Source organism: Phyllobates terribilis, unplaced genomic scaffold (genome assembly GCF_046119375.1).
Source record: "Phyllobates terribilis strain yellow unplaced genomic scaffold, ASM4611937v1 Scaffold_7__3_contigs__length_470593459, whole genome shotgun sequence".
Lineage (NCBI taxonomy): Eukaryota > Metazoa > Chordata > Amphibia > Anura > Dendrobatidae > Phyllobates > Phyllobates terribilis.
This window is the reverse complement of record NW_027362767.1, coordinates 422,828,847-422,856,436: the sequence shown is the minus strand read 5'-3', so window position 1 is coordinate 422,856,436 and position 27,590 is coordinate 422,828,847. Positions and strand designations below refer to the sequence as shown.

The window sequence follows — 27,590 nt, the reverse complement described above, 5'->3', positions numbered from 1 at the left end:
ATTGCCCACCTCTAGGATCCCCGCTGATTATATGGGTTGTGTATACATTGCCCACCTCTAGGATCCCCACTGATTAAAGGGGTTGTATATACATTGTCCACCTCTAGGATCCCCACTGATTAAAGGGGTTGTATATACATTGCCCACCTCTAGGATCCCCACTGATTATAGGGGTTGTGTATACATTGCCCACCTCTAGGATCCCACTGATTATAGGGGTTGTGTATACATTGTCCACCTCTAGGATCCCCACTGATTATAGGGGTTGTGTATACATTGCCCACCTCTAGAATCACCACTGATTATAGGGGTTGTTTATACATTGCCCACCTGCAGGATCACCACTGATTATATGGCTGCCATATGTAGTCAGGGCAGCAGCACAGAGTATTTCAGGACACAGATGAACTGTATTTTTCGGTGATGTTGATTATAAAAGACAGAATTTAATGTTTGAGAAATGAAGACACATGAATTCCCCAGGAGACAGATCAGGTTTATTAGTTACGTCACTCCGGCTCTTCCTCTTCTACTATAAACGTCGGGATTATTAATCGTCCGGGGGACACTTTTCTGGTGATGGAAAGAGAAAACATAACATAAGTCAGAATCACTAGTAGTGTCCTCATGAAGCGCTGCTGGTTATACCAGTTGTTGCCCGCAATCCCACCCTGGGCGCAGTGCAGGAGACCACAGGCGCAACACGGGTGAGCGGGACATGGCAGCGACCCAGATAAAGGGTATTGTGGGCACAGAGAAAGCCAGATATGTACTACAGTACTCTATGTATCTGGGCACAGTGTCAGCTCTAGGCACCAATGGTCGGGGTCAATTTTCTAAAACATGGCGCAGTGTGGTAGCTGTTAACTACTATGTGACCTGTAAATGGCACAGCACAGTACACACAGTACAGTACACACAGCACAGTACACACAGCACAGCACAGTACACACAGCACAGCACAGTACACACAGCACAGTACACACAGCACAGCACAGTACACACAGCACAGCACAGTACACACAGTACAGTACACACAGCACAGTACACACAGCACAGTACACACAGTACAGTACACACAGCACAGTACACACAGCACAGCACAGTACACACAGCACAGCACAGTACACACAGCACAGTACACACAGCACAGTACACACAGCACAGCACAGTACACACAGCAGAGTACACACAGCACAGTACACACAGCACAGCACAGTACACACAGCACAGCACAGTACACACAGCACAGCACAGTACACACAGCACAGTACACACAGCAGAGTACACACAGCACAGTACACACAGCACAGTACAGTACACACAGCACAGTACACACAGCACAGCACACACAGCACAGTACACACAGCACAGCACACACAGCACAGTACACACAGCACAGTACAGTACACACAGTACAGGACACACAGCACAGTACACACAGCACAGCACAGTACACACAGTACAGGACACACAGCACAGTACACACAGCACAGCACAGCACAGTACACACAGTACAGGACACACAGCACAGTACACACAGCACAGTACAGTACACACAGTACAGGACACACAGCACAGTACACACAGCACAGCACAGTACACACAGTACAGGACACACAGCACAGTACACACAGCAGAGTACACACAGCACAGTACACACAGCACAGTACAGGACACACAGCACAGTACATACAGTACAGTACACACAGCACAGTACACACAGCACAGTACACACAGCACAGTACACACAGCACAGCACAGTACACACAGTACAGGACACACAGCACAGTACATACAGTACAGTACACACAGCACAGTACACACAGCAGAGTACACACAGCACAGTACACACAGTACAGTACACACAGCACAGCACAGTACACACAGCACAGTACACACAGCACAGCACAGTACACACAGCACAGTACACACAGCACAGCACAGTACACACAGCACAGTACACACAGCACAGTACACACAGCACAGTACACACAGCACAGCACAGTACACACAGCACAGTACACACAGCACAGCACAGTACACACAGCACAGCACAGTACACACAGCACAGTACACACAGCACAGTACAGTACACACAGCACAGTACACACAGCACAGTACACACAGCACAGTACACACAGCACAGTACATATAGCACAGTACACACAGCACAGTACATACAGTACAGTACACACAGCACAGTACACACAGCACAGTACATACAGCACAGTACACACAGCAGAGTACACACAGCACAGTACACACAGCACAGCACAGTACACACAGCACAGTACACACAGCACAGCACAGTACACACAGCACAGTACACACAGCACAGCACAGTACACACAGCACAGTACACACAGCACAGCACAGTACACACAGCACAGTACATACAGCACAGTACACACAGTACAGTACACACAGCACAGTACACACAGCACAGTACACACAGCAGAGTACACACAGCACAGTACACACAGCACAGTACACACAGTACAGGACACACAGCACAGTACAGTACACACAGCACAGTACACACAGTACAGGACACACAGCACAGTATAGTACACACGGCACAGTACACACAGCACAGTACACACAGCACAGTACACACAGTACAGTACACACAGCACAGTACACACAGCACAGTACACACAGCACAGTACACACAGCACAGTACATACAGCACAGCACAGTACACACAGCACAGTACACACAGCACAGTACATTATACACAGCACAGTACATACAGCACAGTACGCACAGCACAGTATACACAGCACAGTACATTATACACAGCACAGTATTCACAGCACAGTACATTATACACAGCACAGTACATTATACACAGTACAGTACATACAGCACAGTACACACAGCACAGTACACACAGCACAGTACATATAGCACAGTACACACAGCACAGTACACACAGCACAGCACAGTACACACAGCACAGTACATACAGCACAGTACATATAGCACAGTACACACAGCACAGTACATATAGCACAGTATACACAGCACAGTATGCACAGCACAGTACATTATACACAGCACAGTATTCACAGCACAGTACATTATACACAGCACAGTACATTATACACAGTACAGTACATACAGCACAGTACATACAGCACAGTACACACAGCACAGTACACACAGCACAGTACATATAGCACAGTACATACAGCACAGTACATACAGCACAGTACACACAGCACAGTACACACAGCAGAGTACACACAGCACAGTACATATAGCACAGTACATACAGCACAGTACATACAGCACAGTACACACAGCACAGTACACACAGCACAGTACATACAGCACAGTACACACAGCACAGTACACACAGTATAGTACACACAGCACAGTACATATAGCACAGTACATACAGCACAGTACATACAGCACAGTACACACAGCACAGTACACACAGCACAGTACATACAGCACAGTACACACAGCACAGTACACACAGTATAGTACACACAGTATAGTACACATATCAGTGCCAGTCTCTGTGCCGTACACGGCTATACCATCACACAGTAAACACAGCAACACTTTTTGTTCTGAAGCCACTTGAAACAAGCCTGGCATGAAATACATTCCTGCACCCACACACCCCACACAAAATATTCTGCTAATTACTGGCATGTGTGACTCAGTCTCACCTACTTGTCCTGTCATGTACAACTGATGTCTGGCACAGCACCGCAGCACCGTGTCTATCTATCTATCTATCTATCTATCTATATATTATCTATCTATTATCTATCTAATATCTATCATCTAGATACACACGTGGTCAAAATTGTTGGTACCCCTCGTTTAATGAAAGAAAAACACACAATGGTCACAGAAGTAACTTGAATCTGACAGTCCTTTGGAAGTGCATTGAGCTGTAGGGTGCATTGCAGCTAAAGGGGAAAAAAAAACCTCTTTAAATCTTCTTCCTTAGCGAGTGTGAACGAGCTGAGTGTGACCGGAGTGTAAGTGCAAACAGAAGTAAGTGTGTGACTTGTGATTCAGTGACTTAGATTCAGGGAGTTTGAAAGGGAGGAATTTGGACTGAATTGCTGTCTCTATTTTATTAATTCTTTACATTTCTTTTTACTTAACATTTCTGTCTAGTGCAATCCCCATTAGGAAATGAGCTCCATTATTGACAATGCTATCCAGTGTACATCTTGCCACATGTATGCATTCCTTGAACAGCCGGTCGAGTGTGCATACTGCTGTGCGAGATGTGTGCACATTGTGCGTTTGGAAGCCCAAGTACTGGATCTAAATGAGCAGCTGGCCGCACTGAGATCCATTGACAATATGGAAAGGAGTCTGCTGCTCACTGAGCAGCTGCTCACTGGGGTAGATGTGGGGGAGGGTGGTAGTCGGGAGCTGCAGGACAGTGAGGCAGCTAGCTGGGTGACAGAAGGGGGGATAGAGGGAAGAGTGCAAGGGAGGCTAGTCCTGATCTAGCACACCCCAATAAGTTTGCAAAGTTGGCAGATGAGGTGGGTGTCGGTACAGGGGTAGCACTGCTGCAGAAAGGCATGTCCTCTGAAAACCGGAGGAGTGTCAGCTCCAGTAAGGGGGGGGAAGGATAAGAGAGCAGGGCAGGCCAGGCAGGTGCTGGTAGTGGGGGACTCAATTATTAGGGGAACAGATAGGGCAATCTGTCACAAAGACAGGGATCGTCGAACAGTGTGCTGCCTTCCTGGCACTCGAGTCGGGCACATCGCCGATCGGGTTGACAGATTACTGGGAGGGGCTGGTGAGGACCCAGCGGTCATGGTGCACATTGGCACAAATGACAAAGTTAGAGGTAGGTGGAAGGTCCTTAAAGATGATTTCAGGGAATTAGGCTGCAAGCTTAAAGCAAGGACCTCCAAGGAGGTATTCTCAGAAATACTGCCTGTACCACGTGCCACGCCAGAGAGGCAACGGGAGATTAGGGAGATAAATAAGTGGCTCAGGAATTGGTGTAGGAAGGAGGGGTTTGGGTTCCTGGAGAACTGGGCCGACTTCTCAGTTGGCTACAGGTTCTACGCTAGGGACGGGCTGCACCTCAATGGGGAGGGTGCAGCTGTGCTGGGGGAGAAAATGGCTAGAAGGTTGGAGGAGTGTTTAAACTAGGGATTGGGAGGGAGGGTATTCATTTTATAGGTGGGGAAGATAGTGCAGATAGTGACCTGGGCACAAATAAAGAAATTGAGGGTGGGGTTAGAACAGTCAATAAAGTAAGAAGGAATAGAGGTACAGAGAGATACATAAAATGCATGTACACTAATGCCAGAAGCCTCACCAGCAAAATGGAGGAATTAGAATTAATTTTGTTGGAAAATAATTATGACATGGTAGGGATATCTGAGACGTGGCTGGACGAGAGCCATGACTGGGCAGTTAATTTACAGGGCTATAGTCTGTTCAGAAATGACCGTACAAACAAGCGAGGGGGGGGGGGTGTTTATATGTAAAATCATCCTTAAAACCCATCTTGCATGAGAATATATGTGAATCTAATGAAAATGTAGAGTCCCTGTGGGTGTAGATAAGGGGAGGGGGAAAAATAATAAATTACTGATAGGGGTTTGTTATAAGTCTCCAAAAATAATGGAAGCAGCGGAGAATATCCTCGTAAAGCAAATAGATGAAGCAGGGACTCAAGGAGAAGTCATTATTATGGGGGACTTCAACCATGAAATACATTGGGGAACAGAAACCTGTAGTTCAAGCAAAGGTAATAGGTTTTTGACAACTATGAGAGACAATTTCCTTTCACAACTGGTTCAGGACCCAACAAGAAGGGGGGCACTGCTAGACCTAATATTAACCAACAGGCCAGACCGCATATCAAATATACGAGTTGGGGGTCACTTGGATAATAGTGATCACAAAATAATAAGTTTTCATGTATCCTTTAATAAGATGTGTAGTAGAGGCGTTACAAGGACACTACACTTCAGGAAGGCAAATTTCCAACGGTTGAGAGATGATCTTAGTGCAATAAACTGGGACGATATCCTGAGACCTAAAACTACACAAAGCAAATGGGAGACATTTATTAGCATCCTGAATACGACCTGTGCACAATATATACCCTATGGGAATAAACATGCTAGAAATAGGAGAAAACCACTATGGCTAAATAGAGCTGTAAGGGGCGCAATAAGTGACAAAAAGAAAGCATTTAGAGAACTAAAGCAAGTAGGCAGTGATGAGGCATTAAATAAATACAGAAAATTAAATAAATTCTATAAAAACCAAATCAAGGCAGCAAAGATTGAGGCAGAGAGAATCATTGCCAGAGAAAGTAAAAACAATCCCAAAATATTCTTTAACTACATAAATAGTAAAAAACTAAAAAATTATAGTGTTGGCCCCCTTAAAAATAGTCTGGGTGAAATGGTGGATGAGGATGAGGAAAAAGCCAATATGCTAAATTATTTTTTTTCAACCGTATTTACACAAGAAAATCGCATGACAGAAAACATGATTAGTGATAACAAAAATTCTCCAGTAAATGTCACTTGATTAACCCAGCAGGAAGTACGACGGCGTCTAAAAATCACTAAAGTTGACAAATCCCCGGGCCCGGATGGGATACACCCGCGAGTACTGCAGGAATTAAGTAACGTCATAGATAGACCATTATTTTTAATCTTTAAAGATTCCATAATAACAGGGTCTGTACCACAGGACTGGCGTATAGCAAATGTGGTGCCAATATTCAAAAAGGGGACAAAAACTGAACTTGGAAATTATAGGCCAGTAAGCTTAACCTCTACTGTGGGTAAAATCCTGGAGGGTTTCCTAAGAGATGCTATAATAGAGTATCTGAAGAAGAATAACCTCATGACCCAATATCAACATGGGTTTACGAGGGACCGTTCCTGTCAAACTAATCTGATCAGTTTTTATGAGGAGGCAAGTTCTGGACTGGACCAAGGAAATGCAGTGGATGTTGTGTATATGGACTTTTCAAAAGCTTTTGATACGGTTCCACACAAAAGGTTGATACATAAAATGAGAACAATGGGGATAGGGGAAAATATATGTATGTGGGTTAAGAATTGGCTCAGTGATAGGAAACAAAGGGTGGTTATTAATGGAAAACACTCAGACTGGGTCTCAGTTAACAGTGGGGTACCACAGGGGTCAGTATTGGGCCCCCTTCTTTTTAACATATTTATTAATGACCTTGTAGGGGGCATACAGAGTAATATTTCAATATTTGCTGATGACACTAAACTCTGCAGGGTAATCAATACAGAGGAGGACAATTTTATATTACAGGAGGATCTATGTAAACTTTTTACTCTGAGGCCTAAGACGGGGACAAGGGGGCATCTTCTATGTCTGGAGGAAAGAAGGTTTAATCATAATCACAGATGCAGATTCTTTACTGTAAGAGCAGTGAGACTATGGAACTCTCTGCCGCATGATGTTGTAATGAGTGATTCACTACTAAAATTTAAGAAGGGCCTGGCTGCCTTTCTTGAAAAGTATAATATTACAGGTTATATATGTTAGAACCCTCCTGTTTGTTTTTTCTATCTTGTGTTTTGCGGTCACGTGACCATCAGCCTTTATATTCCAGCTCCGCCTATTTGGCTGTGCTGGACTTCAGTGTTGTTTTACTGTTTTGCTAGCCAGGTGCTTCTGTGCCTATCTCTGTCAGTTTGCTTTGGTCCTCTGGGACTTCTAGTACTTTTTGTCAGTTTCTCTTTTTGTGCTCTGCAACAACCTTTTCTGTTCGGGAGGTCTCCCATTTTTTGTCCCAGTCCTTAGATCTATTAGGGACTCCTTCCCTTAATTCTATAGGTCTTCGTTCAGACTAGCCGAGGACTAAGGCTGGTCTGTTCGGTAGGAACAGGCAGCCGGCTACATCGTACTGACTCAGCTTAGTCTTACTGTAGGGACAGCTTTCCCTTATCTTTCCTTAGTACATGTTGCAGATCATAACAATATATACTAGATTCCTTGATAGTCTGATTGTCGTATGGAGTCGGGAAGGAATTTTTTCCCCCAATGTGGAGCTTAGTGTTTGCCACATGTTTTTTTTTTTTTGCCTTCCTCTGGATCAACAAGTTAGGCTATGGGTTGAACTTGATGGACTTAGTCTTCCTTCAACCTTAAAAACGATGTTACTATGTAAAAGTAATAATAAATTAAAAATCTATGAAAATGAACAAATGAAAGTCAGACATTGCTTTTCGGCTTCCACAGAATAAAAAAAAGAAATTAAACTCATGAAATCGGCCTGGACAGAAATGATGGTACTCTAAATTTAATAATTTGTTGAACAACCTTTTGAGGCAATCACTGCAATCAAACGACTCCTGTAACTGTCAATGAGACTTCTGCACCTCTCCACAGGTATTTTGGCCACTCCTATTATCTATCTATCTATCATCTATCTATCTATCTATCTATCATCTATCTATCTATTATCTATCTATTATCTATCTATTATCTATCATCTATCTATTATCTATCTATTATCTATCTATCATCTATCTACCATCTATCTATCTATTATCTATCTATCTATCATCTATCTATCTATTATCTATCTATTATCTATCTATCTATCATCTATCTATCTATTATCTATCTATCTATCTATCATCTATCTATTATCTATCTATTATCTATCTATCATCTATCTATCTATTATCTATCTATCTATCCATCTATTTATCTATCTATCTATCTATTATCTATCTATCATCTATCTATTATCTATCTATTATCTATCTATTATCTATCTATCTATCTATCATCTATCTATCTATCATCTATCTATCTATCTATCCATCTATCTATCTATCTATCTATTTATCTATCTATCTATCTATTATCTATCTATCATCTATCTATTATCTATCTATCATCTATCTATTATCTATCTATCTATCTATTATCTATCTATTATCTATCTATCTATTATCTATGTATCTATCATCTATCTATCATCTATCTATTATCTATCTATCTATCATCTATCTATTATCTATCTATTATCTATCTATTATCTATCTATCTATCTATTATCTATCTATCTATCATCTATCTATTATCTATCTATCATCTATCTATTATCTATCTATCTATTATCTATCTATTATCTATCATCTATCTATCTATTATCTATCTATCTATCTATTATCTATCTATCTATCTATTATCTATCTATCTATCTATCATCTATCTATTATCTATCTATCTATTATTTATATATATATTTTTTTATTTTATTTATTTTTTTATTCATTTATTTATTTTATTTTATTTTTTTGTGTTGTGTTTTCTCTCATAAGAAAAGTTTTTCTAGTAAAAGAAGTATAATATAATAGTCCTAATATGATCATTGAATATATGTTGTATGTGTGGATAATGCTATAGATTTACATTTTTTTATACATCCACTCATGCTGTATACACGCAAATCAATGTTTGTAATGTTTTTTATGTGTGTGTGTTTTTCACCATGTATTTTATTATGTACTGCAAATATACTTGAAACAAGGACAAGCTAAAGCTGCATACTGAAAACCACCAAGCAGCAATTAAGCTAATGAAGAACCACCAGGTCTTGACCATTTAACATAATTAATTTATTCAAGTGAACCTATATAGACTATATAACTCTAACAGACTGTAAAGCAATATCTTACCTGAGGAAGGCTATTCTGTACCAATATATAGCCGAAACGCGTTGTTCTGTGTATCGTTTTTTATGATGATTTTTATCTAAGTAAATTTCTGAAGACTTTTAATACCTCCGCCTGGTGCCTGTCTCCTGGGAGCGCTGAACTCACTGGATGAATCCTTTCATTTTCTCCTGACCTATTATCTATTATCTATCCATCATCTATCATCTATTATCTATCTATCCATCATCTATCATCTATTATCTATCTATCCATCATCTATCATCTATTATCTATCTATTATCTATCTATTATCTATCTATTATCTACAATCTATTATCTATCTATCTATTATCTATCATCTATCTATTATCTATCTATTATCTATCATCTATCTATTATCTATATATCTATGATCTATCTATTATCTATCTATCATCTATCTATTATCTATCTATTATCTATCTATTATATATCTATTATCTATCTATTATCTATCATCTATCTATCTATCTATCTATCTATCATCTATCTATCTATTATCTATCTATTATCTATCTATTATCTATCTATCATCTATCTATTATCTATCTATTATCTATCTATCATCTATCTATTATCTATCTATTATCTATCTATCTATTATCTATCATCTATCTATTATCTATCTATTTATTATCTATCTATTATCTATCATCTATCTATTATCTATCTATTTATTATCTATCTATTATCTATCATCTATCTATTATCTATCATCTATCTATTATCTATTATCTATCTATCCATATATCTATCTATCCAGGGTCGGATGGGCCCACCAGAGAAGCAGAGACTCCTCCGGTGGGCCCTGGCTTCTTAGTGCAAACCTTGCAGCTGCTATCTTGCTCTTGAGTGGGGGAGAAAGGTGGCCCTCAGAATCCAATCCTCTGGTGGGCCCAATGTTCTTCAGTCTGACACTGTATCTATGTACCTCTCTCTCCGTAATCCCATAACCTATGGATAGGGGCTAGCTTAACCCTTTAACAATCGGTAATGTATTTGATCCGCCCATGTTTAATCTGTAGACCCCCTAATATAAAGCTATTTCACGTGAATGCACAGCGGCTTCATTTCATCCTTGGTCAGTGGACACTAACAGCGGCTCATGGCCAGAAGCACACAATGGGGGTGATTGTTCTGTACACAATGGAGGCTGTAATGTGCTCGTGTGTCCGAGTGGAAAACACAAGGATCTCTATTGTAGAGGAGGCGGCACGGCTGATCACCACAGCCAGGTAACGTCCGTGTGACCTCCCATCATTACCCTCCTCTCCATACCTTACTTATCAGTTCACTTTTGCTCCAAGTAGCATCGATTTTTCTTTTCTTCTTTTCGGGAGACTATCAACAAGCAGGCGAGCTGCTGATAACCCCGTTCATTACTAGACACATTTTTATTTTTTGGGTGATTTTATTTTATTTTTTTAAATTAATTTTTACTCTATTCTTTAGTCCCCCTAGGGGACTCGAATCTGTTTGGTCGCTTGTACTATATACTGCGATGCTACAGTATAGCGGCAATATAATAATAATAATGATTGGACCAGGCTTCATGGCGCTCCAAAGATGGCGGTAACCCTTGGAATATCAAGCAATCATGTCGCGGGGGAAAAAGAGGGAGCCATGGATGCCCGAAAATCAGAACCGTTTTAATGCTTGTGTCCGAGATTGACAGCAGCATGTAAATGGTTAAACAGCAGTTATCGGAGCTGGTTCAGGTCGCTTCTTTCAGAGGCGGATGCTGGCGATGAACAGCTGCTTGTTGTCTTTTTCCATAACAATGTGGAGCTTTCAGAGGCGGGCGCCGGCTGTATAACACAGCTGGCACTTACCCTGTATAGAGAGGCTCAAGAAGGGGTTAATGAACCTTATAGCTTTATTTTATTCTAATTATTGATTGAAATTATGATTTAATGTAGTTAGGACAACCCAACCCCCGCACAATTGAGAACACCGGATCCGTCAACAGCAGCTTGTTGGCCTTTTCCATAACAATGAGGAGCTTTCAATTACTTCTAAAATTGTAATAGCCTGTTGTACATCATAAAATGGGTTAAAACATGAAAAAATCAGTTGAAATATATAAAATATACGACCACGGATCGTGCCTGGGACGTTACCAGCAGATGCAGCCATTCTCTAGCCAGACGGTCGCCTGCATTTACCCGTGTCTGCGCCGCCTGCTGCTGACATTGTGCAGACGCTCTCGCAAGCTTTATATTTTCACGTCGGAAACTATTTTGAAAGCCGTTACTTTATTTGTTATGGTTTCTTCAGAGCCAAGAAGCTTCGGCATTCACCTTCCCGGCCAAGACGAGTATCTGAGCTTTTTATGCCTGGCAATTTTTCTCTGAGATCTGCTCCAGTCACTGAGCTATAAATGCTATCTCCTTTTAGAGGGTTTCTCTTATTTTGGGGGGTGATAGTGTTCGATTTTTATATTTTTCCCCTGACGATCACAGTAGTTCCTGAGCTTTGAAATGTATGAATGTTTTCCTGCAGCACCCCCGCAGGTAAAGCAAGGTATAACAATTTATTCCAACAAGGAAGAAAGTCTCCAATTGTCTTTGAGGGGTCGCTTACAGACTGTACCTCTAATGGATATTGGGTGAATTGATGTTTGACTCCCAAGATCAGACCTACGTGACATATCCTATTAATTTACCATAAATCTTGGTAATCAGAAGTTTCTAGGGGAAATTTTTAAAAACAGTACAACATATGTCCAGGGCCCAGGGGCATAGCCTCAAGTCGTTTCAGGGACAAAATACAGGGGGGTGGGTTATGCGCTACAAATTTTATTGATAACCATGCCCCCTTTTCCACTCCGTGCCCCTCCATGCTTATTCCACACTCGTTACCTGCCCCTGAATTTGCATGTGGGTCTCTGTTTCTCACCTCTTCTGGATCCAGCACCAGGTGTAGTCTCACCCGGCTTCCTCGGCTTTTCTGAGTGTCAGCTTACCCTCTACGGTGATATCACTTGCTCGGGTCGTACAGGCAGGCTCAGGTGGTGGGACGCCACCTGAGTATTCAGGTAGTTGGAGTCCCCTCTTCCACTAAGGACTGCCTCGTAGATATTGGAGCACTTATACTACTCAACTCTGCTACACTGTTGAACAGTTCTAAATTGGACTCTGTGACAAACCCAGCTCTTACTATTTTACTTGGTAATACTGCGGGATCACTCAGCCGGCTCTATTTTGGACTCTGTTACAAACTCAGCTCTGCTATATTACTTGGTGTAGCGCCGGCGTCCCTGCCCTCTGCTAGGCAGGGACGCTGTTCCCCTCACCTCTCTGCTCCGTGCCCGGCGTCCTCCTCCCGCTCTGCTGGCAGCGCGCGCTCCTTCCCGGCCACTGTGCTTAGGGCGCGCGCGCGCGCGCTCTCTCTCCCTCTTAAAGGGGCCAAGCGCGCCGTCCTAAGGAGTCCCCGGCCAATGGCCGGAGGACTTCACCATATATAAGGCACCTCCTCCAAAATGGAGGTGCCCGAGCAATGTTGTTGCACTGTTCACTACTCTGCTTCAGCCCTCAGGTCCCGTTGCCAGTTACCTGCCAGATTCCTGCCAGTTTGCTGTCTGATTCCTGCCTGATATTCTGCTTACCTGCCTGCTAGCCTGAGGTCCGACGGTCTGCCCTCCAACTCCTGTCAGTCTGTCTATGGACCAGCTTGCCCGCTCACCTGGGAGCGCACACCTGTTACCTGCCTGCTAGCCTACCTGGAGGCTCCGCCGTCACGTGCTGTGACCACCTGCCATTCCAGAGACTCCTGCCCGCTCACCTGGGAGCGCACACCTGTTACCTGCCTGCTAGCCTACCTGGAGGCTCTGCCATCACAGGTCGTACCTACCCTTTACCCAGAGACTGCCCCGGTCACTTGCCGTGACCTCCTGCCCGTTCATCCAGAGACTGCCCCGGTCACTTGCCGTGACCTCCTGCCCGTTCATCCAGAGACTGCCCCGGTCACTTGCCGTGATCTCCTGCCCGTTCATCCAGAGACTGCCCCGGTCACTTGCCGTGACCTCCAGCCCGTTCACTCAGAGACTGTCCCGGTCACCTGCTGTGACTGCCTGCCCGTCTTCCCTGGTCGCCACCCGCTCCCTTACAAGGACCGCCCCCTTGTATAGTAGCTCAGAGGTTCCGCCTCCCAGACCCGTTACACTTGGTAATCCTGCTTGATCAGTGTGTAGCCTTTATTTTGAACTCTGATATAAACTCAGCTCTGTTATATTACTTGGTAATCCTCCTTAATCACTGTGGCAGCTCTATTTTGAACTCTGTTACAAACTCAGCTCTGTTATTTTACTTGGTAATCCTCCTTAATCACTGTGTCAGCTCTATTTTGAACTCTGTTCCAAACTCAGCTCTGCTTTCTAACTGATTTAACCCTGCTATACCGCCAGACCAGTTTTACGGCTGAATTTCTTTTATCTTTCAGTTGTTTCTCATCGCTCTGCTACTTCACTACCCTGTTCTGCTGCACCAGTTGCTTTGACTTGAACTCTGCTTCCTCAGTTCCGCTCCTCCAGTTCCCGTTCAGCCATGTTCAGCTTCCCCCTGCATCGTTCTGCAGCATCAAATACAACTGCTCTTCTGGACCAAGGGGTTTGAGGAACCACTGATGGAACAAACCTTTCATAAGTGTTTCTCTTCGTGAACATTCTGCTGCACCAAAGAGACTTGCCAACACTTCCGGGGGTCCGAAAGGTCTCCCATTTTTTCCTGATGCCTTCTGGACCTTCCAGATGAGTTGGCAAATAGGCTATTATGGTGCCAATGTCTCGACTGACCAGAAATCACTGCAACCACACAACACATATGATAAAATGTACAATACGTGGCAGCGCCAGGCATTACCTAGTGATTGTGGAAGCTGTAGGACTTCTTTGTAGTCTTCACATGTGGATTTATGTAGGAAATCGTTCATACAGTCTTCGTCCAATTGCGTAGAACGTGCTGAAGAAGAGAAATAGTGGGGAGGGTGTTAGGACTGAAAAATTCTGAAAAATGGAGGGCTCTATTGGGGCTCATGTTACGCCTCTGATTAGGAAGATAGAGACCTACATAACGTGATGGTAGGGGACGGGTATATGATAGAGATTGTAGAGTCATTCTGCTCATCCTTTCTGGAGTAGAAATCATCTACCATTTCGTGGTGGGCTTCTGCTTAGACCCAGAAGCCAATCAGAACAAACAAATCTTTATTGTTAAGGACAGAAAAAAATAGTTTGAGCCTCTGAAAAGAGCTGAATTTTAGACTAGATCCAATACAGTCAATTACTTACAATAGAGGAGCAGCCTGGAGGTCCTATTATCTGACTCCTTCAGGATAATGCAGTTCGGGCAGTGACAGGAGAAGAGCTCAGTCAGTCTATCCGGGTGGCCTGCAGATATTAAAGCGTTACTCCTAGATCATTGACACAGCCTAACCTTTAAAGGGAAGCTATGATCAGAAAACGACCTATTGTCTAAATCATGTTTTAGTATTACATGTATTTTTTAATAAATGTTTTTAATATTGTGATCTTAATAAAAAAATAATAATAATAAATTAGTAGAATTGCAATTTTCACACTGGCCACAGGGGCTATTTTTTAGACTCAAACTTCTTGAGTTTTCGGCAGGCTCATTATCATTAGAAGCAGGATTATAATGACAGGTAACATCTCTATACACAGCTAACCACACCGGATCCACCAATCCCAATAGGTGATATCACAGCTCACCTCCTCCTCCTCCTGTACAATGACTGATAACACCTCTATATACAGTAGATAACACAGGATCCACCAATCCCAATAGGTGATATTACAGCTCACCTCCTCCTCCTCCTGTACAATGACTGATAACACCTCTATATACAGTAGATAACACAGGATCCACCATTCACAATAGGTGATGTCACAGCTCACCTCCTCCTCCTCCTGTACAATGACTGATAACACCACTATATACAGTAGATAACACAGGATCCACCATTCACAATAGGTGATGTCACAGCTCACCTCCTCCTCCTGTACCATGACTGATAACACCACTATATACAGTAGATAACACAGGATCCACCATTCACAATAGGTGATGTCACAGCTCACCTCCTCCTCCAGTACAATGACTGATAACACCTCTATATACAGTAGATAACACAGGATCCACCATTCACAATAGGTGATGTCACAGCTCACCTCCTCCTCCTGTACAATGACTGATAACACCTCTATATACAGTAGATAATGACGCGCCCCTGGGCCTGTGTCGCGCTGCGTTGCGCACGCGGGAGCTTACCCGGAGCCGGATCTGTTGAGGGTTGTAGTCTCGTGGCGGTGATCCGGTCCGTGCCCAGGGAGTCAGACTAAGTGGCGCTGTATCAGCGGTAGATGATGGACGACTACGCCACCCGTTGAATGCAGCTATGGAGCTGCCGCTGCAGGGCAGACCGCTGAGGCCGGTGGTAGGATTGTGCAGCGTGATAGTATAACCCCCAACGGGAGGGGTATGGCCTCAGGGCAGCCGATGTGGATGATGGGGGTAGCAGGAACCACTCAGAGACGGTACGGTGTAGTTCAGGGTCTTTACTGGTGACAACGATAGACCCTCCCGGAGTACTGGCTAGCGATTGGGGCCTGGTCAGTCCTTGAGCAGATGGGATCTCCCCTGGCCAGGCGGAGTTGTAGGCCTCCCAAACTAACGATACTCTTCTGGCTACCTTGCTAGAAGCGAGTATAAGTAGCCCACGTCCCTGAGTGTACCGTGTGGTGCTCACCCGTATGGCCGGTGACTCGGGGCCTTCTAGTAGCTTCCGCTCCACGACGGCGGTGCTGGTCCCATGCGTGTGACCGTGCCTTCGGGTTTCTTGGCCAGAGGACCTGAAATCCCCTGCCTGACGGATTCTGCTGCTGGGTAGGAGTTAGTCCCCACAGCCTCGGACTCCGGGTCCGGTAAGCAATCTTCTCAGTCAGGGCGAGCTCTGCAGCTGCCAGCCCCTGACTCCTTGTAACACTGCTCCCACAGAGCTCCTGTTGTTTCTTCCTATGCTGCTTCTCTTCTCTACTTCTGGCATGGCCCAGGAGCTGGGCCCAGCCGGAGCCACAGCTCCCTGTCAGCCCCCCCTGGCTGAACTCTCCCTCTCAACTCTCTAACCCTGCCTCAGCCCCAGGTTTATACAGGGGAAGTTCTTCCCCTCCCAGGACTGGGCAGGAGGTGTGGCATGCACAGGATCCCTGACCAAGAGACCTCCCACCTGCTCTCAGACATAACATTGCTTGTTACTGTGGAAACCAGACCCCTGGGGTGCCACATTCCCCCCTAGTGAAATTTAGTACTCCGGGACTAAACATATTTTTAGAAAAACATAACAAGGTATAAACAATAATAATACAATAAGAAAAACACATAAAGATGGTTACGGCGTGTCCGCAACCGGGTGCAGTCTTTGAAGAAAACAAAGGTGTCCATTTCACCAAAACAGGGAGACGTAACCAGGTAGGGGTCTGTCCTGCCCCGAGTCCTTAACAGTCTTTTAGTCCGTCCTGGGTTACGCTCCAACTATGTACAAAGGATTCCCGGCAAATCCACCAAAGACTCCCATAAATTACCAGAAACACATAATTATTTACAGGATATGGCCGCTCTCAGTCCTCGGCCAGTGGGGATAAGGAATGGCTGCTCACAGTCCTCAGCCTGGTTTAAGATAGGGGCACATGGGGAACAATTCACTAATCCCAACGGGGACCATATTTTAATTAGCAGCAGTCCTTGTACCCTTACGGGTAACTATTTACAGCTCTTTATTCACGCTACTTCCCTTCAGTAGCTATGTCCTCTTTGTGCTCCCTCCTGAGGGTAGTCCTCAGACCCGTCCGGGTCCTCTTGGCTTTCCTCGTATTGGTAGTACTGCAGCTCCTCCTTGGTTAGCTGGGTTAGTATCTCTGCGACAGTCCTCCTCCCAGGTGGCCAGGACTTTACCTCCCTTTGGGCTGCCCCGGTTAATTGGGCCACCAGGATGCTCACTTTTTGCTCCTCTGTGAGGGGGTACACCTGGAAGAGGCTATCCAGCTTTTCTCTAAAGTCATGCAGGGTATGTGACTCCCCTGAGTACTGGGGTAGCCAGGCTGCCCCCGGGATATAGGGCATGGTGAAAGGCATGACCGCAACAGCGGTGGCGCTGGCGGGGATTGATGCGGTGAAGCTCTCCTCCGTATCCGGCTTCCTTCTCCCCCCTAGTGGACCGTGGCCTACCTTGCGATGATCCTCTTCCGTAGGCCGCGGCTCCGCAGTGGATCGTCAGGGTTGAGGACCTTCCGTCGCGCTCCTGTGACGTCGGCGTCTGCTGGGCTCCTTCCAGGACCTTACGCAACGTCCGGACGTGAGGCGGGGCTTCAGTTCTCGCGCGCTTTCGGAGTCCACGCCCCTCTTCTTCCCGCGCGGCGTCCTCAAGATGGCGTCCAATGGCGGGAAAACTCCACGTATGGCGGGAAGAAGGCTGAAGATGGCGCCGGATGGCGGGAAAACTCCACCGATGGCGGGAAGGAAGCAGAAGATGGCGCCGGATGGCGGGAATCTTCACCACAGGTAAGTTTGAACAGTCTTTTTCAGGCACGCAGTACCCGGTGGTTGCGGGCACGAAATCCTGCCGACTACGCCAAAAGTTGACGCGCCCCTGGGCCTGTGTCGCGCTGCGTTGCGCACGCGGGAGCTTACCCGGAGCCGGATCTCTTGAGGGTTGTAGTCTCGTGGCGGTGATCCGGTCCATGCCCAGGGAGTTAGACTAAGTGGCGCTGTATCAGCGGTAGATGATGGACGACTACGCCACCCGTTGAATGCAGCTATGGAGCTGCCGCTGCAGGGCAGACCGCTGAGGCCGGTGGTAGGATTGTGCAGCGTGATAGTATAACCCCCAACGGGAGGGGTATGGCCTCAGGGCAGCCGATGTGGATGATGGGGGTAGCAGGAACCACTCAGAGACGGTACGGTGTAGTTCAGGGTCTTTACTGGTGACAACAATAGACCCTCCCGGAGTACTGGCTAGCGATTGGGGCCTGGTCAGTCCTTGAGCAGATGGGATCTCCCCTGGCCAGGCGGAGTTGTAGGCCTCCCAAACTAACGATACTCTTCTGGCTACCTTGCTAGAAGCGAGTATAAGTAGCCCACGTCCCTGAGTGTACCGTGTGGTGCTCACCCGTATGGCCGGTGACTCGGGGCCTTCTAGTAGCTTCCGCTCCACGACGGCGGTGCTGGTCCCATGCGTGTGACCGTGCCTTCGGGTTTCTTGGCCAGAGGACCTGAAATCCCCTGCCTGACGGATTCTGCTGCTGGGTAGGAGTTAGTCCCCACAGCCTCGGACTCCGGGTCCGGTAAGAAATCTTCTCAGTCAGGGCGAGCTCTGCAGCTGCCAGCCCCTCACTCTTTGTAACACTGCTCCCACAGAGCTCCTGTTGTTTCTTCCTATGCTGCTTCTCTTCTCTACTTCTGGCATGGCCCAGGAGCTGGGCCCAGCCGGAGCCACAGCTCCCTGTCAGCCCCCCCTGGCTGAACTCTCCCTCTCAACTCTCTAACCCTGCCTCAGCCCCAGGTTTATACAGGGGAAGTTCTTCCCCTCCCAGGACTGGGCAGGAGGTGTGGCATGCACAGGATCCCTGACCAAGAGACCTCCCACCTGCTCTCAGACATAACATTGCTTGTTACTGTGGAAACCAGACCCCTGGGGTGCCACAATAACACAGGATCCACCATTCACAATAGATGAGGTCACAGCTCACCTCCTCCTCCTCCTGTACAACGACTGATAACACCTCTATATACAGTAGATAACACAGGATCCACCATTCACAATAGGTGATGTCACAGCTCACCTCCTCCTCCTCCTGTACAAAGACTGATAACACCTCTATATACAGTAGATAACACAGGATCCACCATTCACAATAGATGAAGTCACAGCTCACCTCCTCCTCCCCCTGTACAATGACTGATATTACCTCTATATACAGTAGATAACACAGGATTTACCATTCACAATAGGTGATGTCACAGCTCACCTCCTCCCCCTTACTGTACAATGACTGATAACACCTCTATATACAGTAGATAACACAGGATCCACCATTCACAATAGATGATGGCACAGCTTACCTCCTCCTCCTGTACAATGACTGATAACACCTCTATATACAGTAGATAACACAGGATCCATCATTCGCAATAGGTGATGTCACAGCTCACTTCCTCCTCCTCCTGTACAATGACTGATAACACCTCTATATACAGTAGATAACACAGGATCCACCATTCACAATAGATGAGGTCACAGCTCACCTTCTCCTCCCCCTGTACAATGACTGATATCACCTCTATATACAGTAGATAACACAGGATTTACCATTCACAATAGGTGATGTCACAGCTCACCTCCTCCCCCTACTGTACAAAGACTGATAACACCTCTATATACAGTAGATAACACAGGATCCACCAGTCACAATAGGTGATGTCACAGCTCACTTCCTCCTCCTGTACAAAGACTGATAACACCTCTATATACAGTAGATAACACAGGATCCACCATTCACAATAGGTGATGTCACAGCTCACTTCCTCCTCCTGTACAAAGACTGATAACACCTCTATATACAGTAGATAACACAGGATCCACCATTCACAATAGATGAGGTCACAGCTCACCTTCTCCTCCCCCTGTACAATGACTGATAACACCTCTATATACAGTAGATAACACAGGATCCACCATTCACAATAGGTGATGTCACAGCTGACCTCCTCCTCCCCCTGTACAATGACCGATATCACCTCTATATACAGTAGATAACACAGGATTTACCATTCACAATAGGTGATGTCACAGCTCACCTCCTCCCCCTACTGTACAATGACTGATAACACCTCTATATACAGTAGATAACACAGGATCAACCATTCACAATAGATGAGGTCACAGCTCACCTCCTCCCCCTCCTGTACAATTACTGATAACACCTCTATATACAGTAGATAACACAGGATCCACCATTCACAATAGGTGATGTCACAGCTCACTTCCTCCTCCTGTACAATGACTGATAACACCTCTATATACAGTAGATAACACAGGATCCACCATTCACAATAGGTGATGTCACAGCTCACCTCCTCCCTTCACAATGACCTTTGCACATGTTCATTATATGCTTCAGTACAAAAGATAAGGTCAGGATCCGACCATTGTGGCTAATGTGCATGTGTTGCTTCCTGAAATAATGGGAAGTTTAAATCTAAAAAAACCTCCAGCCAGCGGTCGGTGTGAAAATTACTAGATTTCTCATTTTTAGTTTTAATATAGATTGTGATATAGAAAAAAAAACACTGCAAAAAAATAAATGAAATAAAAATACAGTTAACACAAAAACCCTGTTTTAAACATTAGGCCATTTTGTGATGACACATTCCCTTTGCTAAGACAAGGCCGTGCTGGGCATTCTACTGGGAGATGAAGCATTCTACTGGGAGATGAAGCATTCTACTGGGAGATGAAGCATTCTACTGGGAGATGAAGCATTCTACTGGGAGATGAAGCATTCTACTGGGAGATGAAGCATTCTGTTTGAATCCTAACTGAATCAACTGTCGTTTTGTATCAACTGTTTGTGTTTCCATGATGACAGACTATTAACTGTGTGTAGTCAGATCCTGCTGGAAGTTGGGGAACTCAGTTGTAAAACAGAAATATTTATATATATATCTATACACACTGCTCAAAAAAATAAAGGGAACACTCAAATAACACATCCTAGATCTGAATGAATGAAATATTCTCATTGAATACTTTGTTCTGTACAAAGTTGAATGTGCTGACAACAAAATCACACAAAAATCATCAATGGAAATCAAATTTATTAACCAATGGAGGCCTGGATTTGGAGACACCTCCAAAATTAAAATGGAAAAACACACTACAGGCTGATCCAACTTAGATGTAATGCCCCTAAAACAAGTCAAAATGAGGCTGAGTATTGTGTGTGGCCTCCACGTGCCTGTATGACCTCGCTACAACGCCTGGGCATGCTCCTGATGAGGCTCAGTATTGTGTGTGGCCTCCACATGCCTGTATGACCTCCCTACAACGCCTGGGCATGCTCCTGATGAGATTGCGGATGGTCTCCTGTGGGATCTCCTCTCAGACCTGAACTAAAGCATCCGCCAACTCCTGTGGTGCAACGTGACGTTGGTGGATGGAGCGAGACATGATGTCCCAGATGTGCTCAATCGGATTCAGGTCTGGGGAACGAGCGGGCCAATCCACAGCTTCAATGCCTTCATCTTGCAGGAACTGCTGACACACTCCAGCCACATGAGGTCTGGCATTGTCCGGCATTAGGAGGAACCCAGGGCCAACCGCACCAGCATATGGGCTCACAAGGGGTCTGAGGATCTCATCTCGGTACCTAATGGCAGTCAGGCTACCTCTGGCGAGCACATGGAGGGCTGTGCGGCCCTCCAAAGAAATGCCACCGAACACCATTACTGACCCACTGCCAAACCGGTCATGCTGAAGGATGTTGTAGGCAGCAGATCACTCTCCACGGCGTCTCCAGACTCTGTCACGTCTGTCACATGTGCTCAGTGTGAACCTGCTTTCATCTGTGAAGAGCACAGGGCGCCAGTGGCGACTTTGCCAATCCTGGTGTTCTGTGGCAAATGCCAAGCGTCCTGCATGGTGTTGGGCTGTGAGCACAACCCCCATCTGTGGACATTGGGCTCTCATCCCACTCTCATGGCGTTGGTTTCTAACTGTTTGTGCAGACACATGCACCTTTGTGGCCTGCTGGAGGTCATTTTGCAGGGCTCTGGCAGTGCTCCTCCTGTTCCTCCTTGCACAAAGGCGGAGGTAGCGGTCCTGCTGCTGGGTTGTTGCCCTCCTACGGCCCCCTCCATGTCTCCTGGTGTACTGGCCTGTCTCCTGGTAGCACCTCCAGCCTCTGGACACTACACTGACAGACACAGCAAACCACCTTGCCACAGCTCGCATTGATGTGCCATCCTGGATGAGCTGCACTACCTGAGCAACTTCTGTGGGTTGTAGAGTCCGTCTCATGCTACCACGAGTGTGAAAGCACAACCAACATTCAAAAGTGACCAAAGCATCAGCCAGAAAGCATTGGTACTGAGATGTGGTCTGTGGTCCCCACCTGCAGAACCACTCCTTTATTGAGGGTGTCTTGATAATTGCCAATAATTTCCATCTATTGTCTATTCCATTTGCACAACAGCATGTGAAATTGATTGTCAATCAGTGTTGCTTCCTAAGTGGACAGTTTGATTTCACAGAAGTTTGATTTACTTGGAGTTAAATTCTGTTGTTTAAGCGTTCCCTTTATTTTTTTGAGCAGTGTATGTATATACATATATATGTGTAAAGATAATATGACAACATTATTTTTCTGCTTTTAAACACCATCTTGCTCTCTCTCACCCTCCGTCCTCAGCTCTGTGCTCTCTTCAGTCAGCAGGTAAATCCACTTACGAGGAACACACGACCTGTCTTTACTGGAAATAAAATGTGAGAACTTGGTGTAGGTAGATGGAAAGAAGCGCAATAGTAAAAAAAAAAGTTTTTTTAGCAGATGAAAATGACTTTTTTTTACCCACCTATTAATACCCACAGGACAACCCCTTTAAGGTCTGAAGAGTAACACACTTTATTTATTAATGAGGATATGTCTCTCTTCTGAGGTTCAGTAAATACTTGCATTGTCTATGGAATAACAGTCTTGGAGAATCTTCTTGTGTTGTTCCTCTATTATTCCTCCTGGAAATGCATGAATTAATTGACAACTGGGCGTTAACCATTCCCTTTTTTAAAAGGGCGTTTCTATATCCAGTCTGCACTGCCCAATCAGTGCTACCAGTGTCAAACTGCAGAAGGACATACCGCTTAAAAAAATGGTAACGCCCAGTTGCCAATTTATTCATGTTTTCAGGTGGGATAAGAGCGGAATAGCTCAGAAAGATGATCCAGAGATGGAGGGCGGACCGGTGCACGGCTCTGTGTTTATTCACTTCTATAGGAGGTACACAGATAGGAGACAGGGTGGTGGAGGCTTCTAGATAGTGGGGGTCCCTGGGGCAATAGCCCTTTTTGCCCCTCTGTAATCCAGCTTTGGTGCTCCCTACTAAAGGGGCTCAATACCAGTTTAGATCGAGGACATGGTAAATAGCACAAGGAAGAGGAGATGAGAGAGGGGGCACAAGTGGTCGAGAGGACCAGAGACAGCGAGAGAGACATGCGGTTGATCTCACATTCTAATGGACGCTCTGAATTCCAGTTTCTCCGTCTCTGCACTTCCCTGGACCAAGAACTGTCCGTTATCCATCACCTTGAAGATGTCCAGCGCTCCAGTCCCCGCTTCTGCCGCCGCTGCCAAGAAATACCAGCTCCCCATGTACTGCAATGGGAACTGCCAGAACTTTAATGCAAGGATATGAACAAGGAATTCCGAAAATCTTAAAGTCCCCCCCCCTCCCTCCTACCTAAACATTATAATGTTACCTAACTTCAGTAATGTAATAAAATGTTATATTTTTGTTCTATTTTCCTCTTTGGGATTGAGAGAGGCAGTATTTAATTTTTATTAAAGGGGTTGTCCATCTTTGGGTACCATTTTTTTTTTACTTAAATGCATGCATTTGGGGCTAAGATGTATTTATTTTTTTCAGTTGGGTTTGATTTAAACAATTTTCAACATTTACTTTCTATTAAACTTCTGGTTTATTACTGGCTGCAGAATGAGTTAACTGAGAATCCTTCAGTGAGCTCATTCAGATTTAATGAAGGGAGAGTTTATAACTCTTTTATCTGTTTTCTTTCTCAGCCCTTCTAGGCTGATTTATGACCACAGACCACATCAAAGTTGAATGTTCTGGGAAATCAAAAAGCCTGTAAAAGCCAAACGGTGCAACATTTTTTTTTACGAAAACCAATTGGAAAAATGATTTTTAGCCCCAAATACATGAATTTAAGTAAAAAAACAACATAAAAATTGTCCCCAAAAGTGGACAATCCCTTTAACCTGGAGGGGCCTCAACTAAGCGAGGGGCCTGGGCCTACCTTTTATGGGCCAACTACCGGTTAACTACAAGGCCTGTAGACTTTTTTTTCTCAAGGGCAGAAAGTTGAACCTTCTGGTAATTTGACCCCCGGCTCCTATTGACATGTGTGGGTGTCTATGAGCTTAGTAAGCGGATATCTTATGGGCCTCACTAGACAAATATTGCCATATAGAAAAACACCATAGATTGGGAAAACGGAACTCCGTCTTGCTTCACAGCCTGGAAGATTGCAAATGGGCCCCCTCCCCCCTATTGGATTTTCTACCTATGGAAAACCCTTTGAAATTTAAAGTTTTATAAACCCCTATAGTCGCCATAGTCATAAATTAATTTTTCTTTGAGCACAAAGCCAATATGGAGGCCCCATGTTTCTATATTACAGAGCCCCAAACACTGAATGGTGATGTATTTTTTTACAAAACTATTCTCCCCCCTCTTAACCCTTAGGGTCACATTTTTTTTTGCCTGGTGTTAATGCCGCTGTTCTTCTGAATCCAGCGATGTTTTTCTTTTCTTCCTGCTCCTCTCCATTCCTGAGATATGGCCTCTTCTTCCCTCCATATAAATCTAGTCTTGTTAGCCAAGTGGGCGTCATCCTAAGGAAGAATTGAAAACAATGCCTACTTGGCTAAACTGACTACATTTATATACAGGGAAGAAGAGGCCATATCTCAGGAATGGAGCGGCGCAGGAAGAAAAGAAAAACAGCGCCGGATTCAGGAGAACAGCGGCATTTACATCATGTATAAAATATTACATATTTATGGCAACTGACAGGTGCTCTTTAAATCTGGAAATCAGTGGGGGATCCAAAGTTATGGACATCACCTCTTCATATGTATTTATGGCTATATCACAAGATCATTTTGAATTTCCCATGTGTCGGATCCGACGCAGATCTCCAGGGGTCACAGAGCTGGTAGCGTCTCCCTGCACATACATGACTTGAGCCGCTGCTTTCATTTCCTGCACAGAGAATGTTTGGGAGCGCTGCTGTGAAAGGGAAACAGCTGAAGGGTCAGACCCCCACAGATCGCAATGTTGTGATCAACCCATACTTAAAAGCTGGATTAATATATCCATTTCAGGGTTTGTTGTATTGACCGGCCACGGGTCTCCTGATCTGAACTTAACAGACTTGTGAGAAGAAGTCAAGTTTGCATCATGAGATCCGCGGCCGGTCCATGCATCAGGCCGCTAAAGTATTAAGCTGTCAAGTTCAGGTCAGGAGACCCGTGGAGGGTGACTGCATCAGATCGCAAAAGTGTGAAGCTGTCTAAGTTGGGTTAGTAAACCCGTGGATGGTCAGTGCATTGGACCGTGAAAGTATGAGGCTGTCAAGTTAGTGTCAGGAAATCCCCAGCCAGTCCGTTCATCAGACCACGAACGTATGAGGCTGTCAAGTTTGGGTTAGACCTGTGGCCAGTCCGTACATCAAACCATGAAAGTATGAGGCTGTTGAGTTTGTGTCAGGAGACCCACGACTGGTCTGTGCATCAGACCGCGAAAGTATGAGGCTGGCAAGTTTGGGTTAGTAGACCTGTGGTCGGTCTATGCATCAGACAGCGAAAGTATGAGGCTGTCAAGTTTGGGTCAGGAGACCCGTGGACGGTCACTACATCAGATCGCAAAAGGGTGAAGCTGTCTAAGTTGGGTTAGTAAACCCGTGGATGGTCAGTGCATTAGACCGCAAAAGTATGAGGCTGTCAAGTTAGTGTCAGGATATCCCAGGCCGGTCCATTCATCAGACCGCGAAAGTATGAGGCTGTCAAGTAAATGTCAGGAGACCCCTGGCCGGTCCGTTCATTACACTGCGAAAGTATGAGGATGTCAAGTTTGTGTCAGGAGACCCATGGACGGTCAGTGCATCAGACCACAAAATTGTGAAGATGTCTAGTTTGGGTTAGTAAACCTGTGGCTGGTCCGTGCATTAGACCGCGAAAGTTTGAGGCTGTCAAGTTAGTGTCAGGAGATCCATGCCAGTCCGTTCATCAAACCGCAAAAGTATGAGGCTGTCAAGTTTCGGTTAGTAGGCCTGTGGTCGGTCCATGCATCAGACCACGAAAGTACGAGGCTGTCAAGTTTGGGTTAGTAGACCCGTGGCCGGTCCATGCATCAGACTGAGAAAGTATGAGGCTGTCAAGTTTGGGTTAGTAGACCTGAGGCCGGTCCGTGCATTAGGCCACGAAAGTATGAGGCTGTCAAGTTAGTGTCAGGAGATCCATGCCAGTCCGTTCATCAGACCACGAAAGTATGAGGCTGTCAAGTTTGGATTAGTAGACCTGTGGCCGGTCCATGCATCAGGCTGCATCAGGCTGCGAAAGTGTGAGGCTGTTAAGTTTGTGTCAGGAGACTCCCCTGGCCGGTGCGCATATCAGACCATGAAAGTATGAGGCTGTCAAGTTTGTGTCAGGAGACTCCCCCGGCCGGTCCGTGTATCAAATCGAGAAACCCATCCGGCCTAACACTCTATGACAGGAACACCCCTTTCAATGACTCTCTTGGATCTAAGCCTCCACGACCATTTGGTTACCTCTGTCCTGTTGATGCGTGACGCCGGCAGTTGGTCATTCCTGTCACAACGAGGGACGGAGTCGAAGATGAGCCCATAAAGGTAGAGGAAATAACGCCACGCTCTGACGATCATTTCTGGGAGCGTCTCTGTCAGACAGTAATATGTGACTGCTCTGGGGCCTGTATGTCTCTTCTGTCCTCCTTCTGCCTCCTCCTGGCCTCTTATCTCTCGGGACCTTGCTCTTTTATTCACTTTTTT

The 27,590-nt window shown here is 45.2% G+C and overlaps 1 protein-coding gene across 1 annotated transcript; it reads right to left on the bottom strand.

Moving 5' to 3' along the window:
* Positions 1-475: 475 nt before the first annotated feature.
* Positions 476-27,590, bottom strand: APOM (apolipoprotein M). Its single transcript, XM_073641821.1, has 6 exons — positions 27,351-27,590; positions 24,008-24,165; positions 23,181-23,254; positions 15,001-15,099; positions 14,573-14,671; positions 476-573 (listed from the first exon to the last, which is right to left on the bottom strand). The coding sequence occupies exons 1-6, from the start codon at positions 27,462-27,464 to the stop codon at positions 551-553; spliced, it is 567 nt and encodes a 188-aa protein (XP_073497922.1). The 5' UTR covers positions 27,465-27,590; the 3' UTR covers positions 476-550.

Coding starts and splice junctions, on each gene's coding strand:
- APOM (XM_073641821.1), bottom strand. CDS start 27,464: ATGATCGTCAGAGCGTGGCGTTATTTCCTCTACCTTTATGGGCTCATC. Junction 24,166..27,350: donor CACGCATCAACAGGACAGAG/GTAACCAAATGG, acceptor AAGTTCTGGCAG/TTCCCATTGCAGTACATGGG. Junction 15,100..23,180: donor CACAGAGCTGAGGACGGAGG/GTGAGAGAGAGC, acceptor TAATATCTGCAG/GCCACCCGGATAGACTGACT.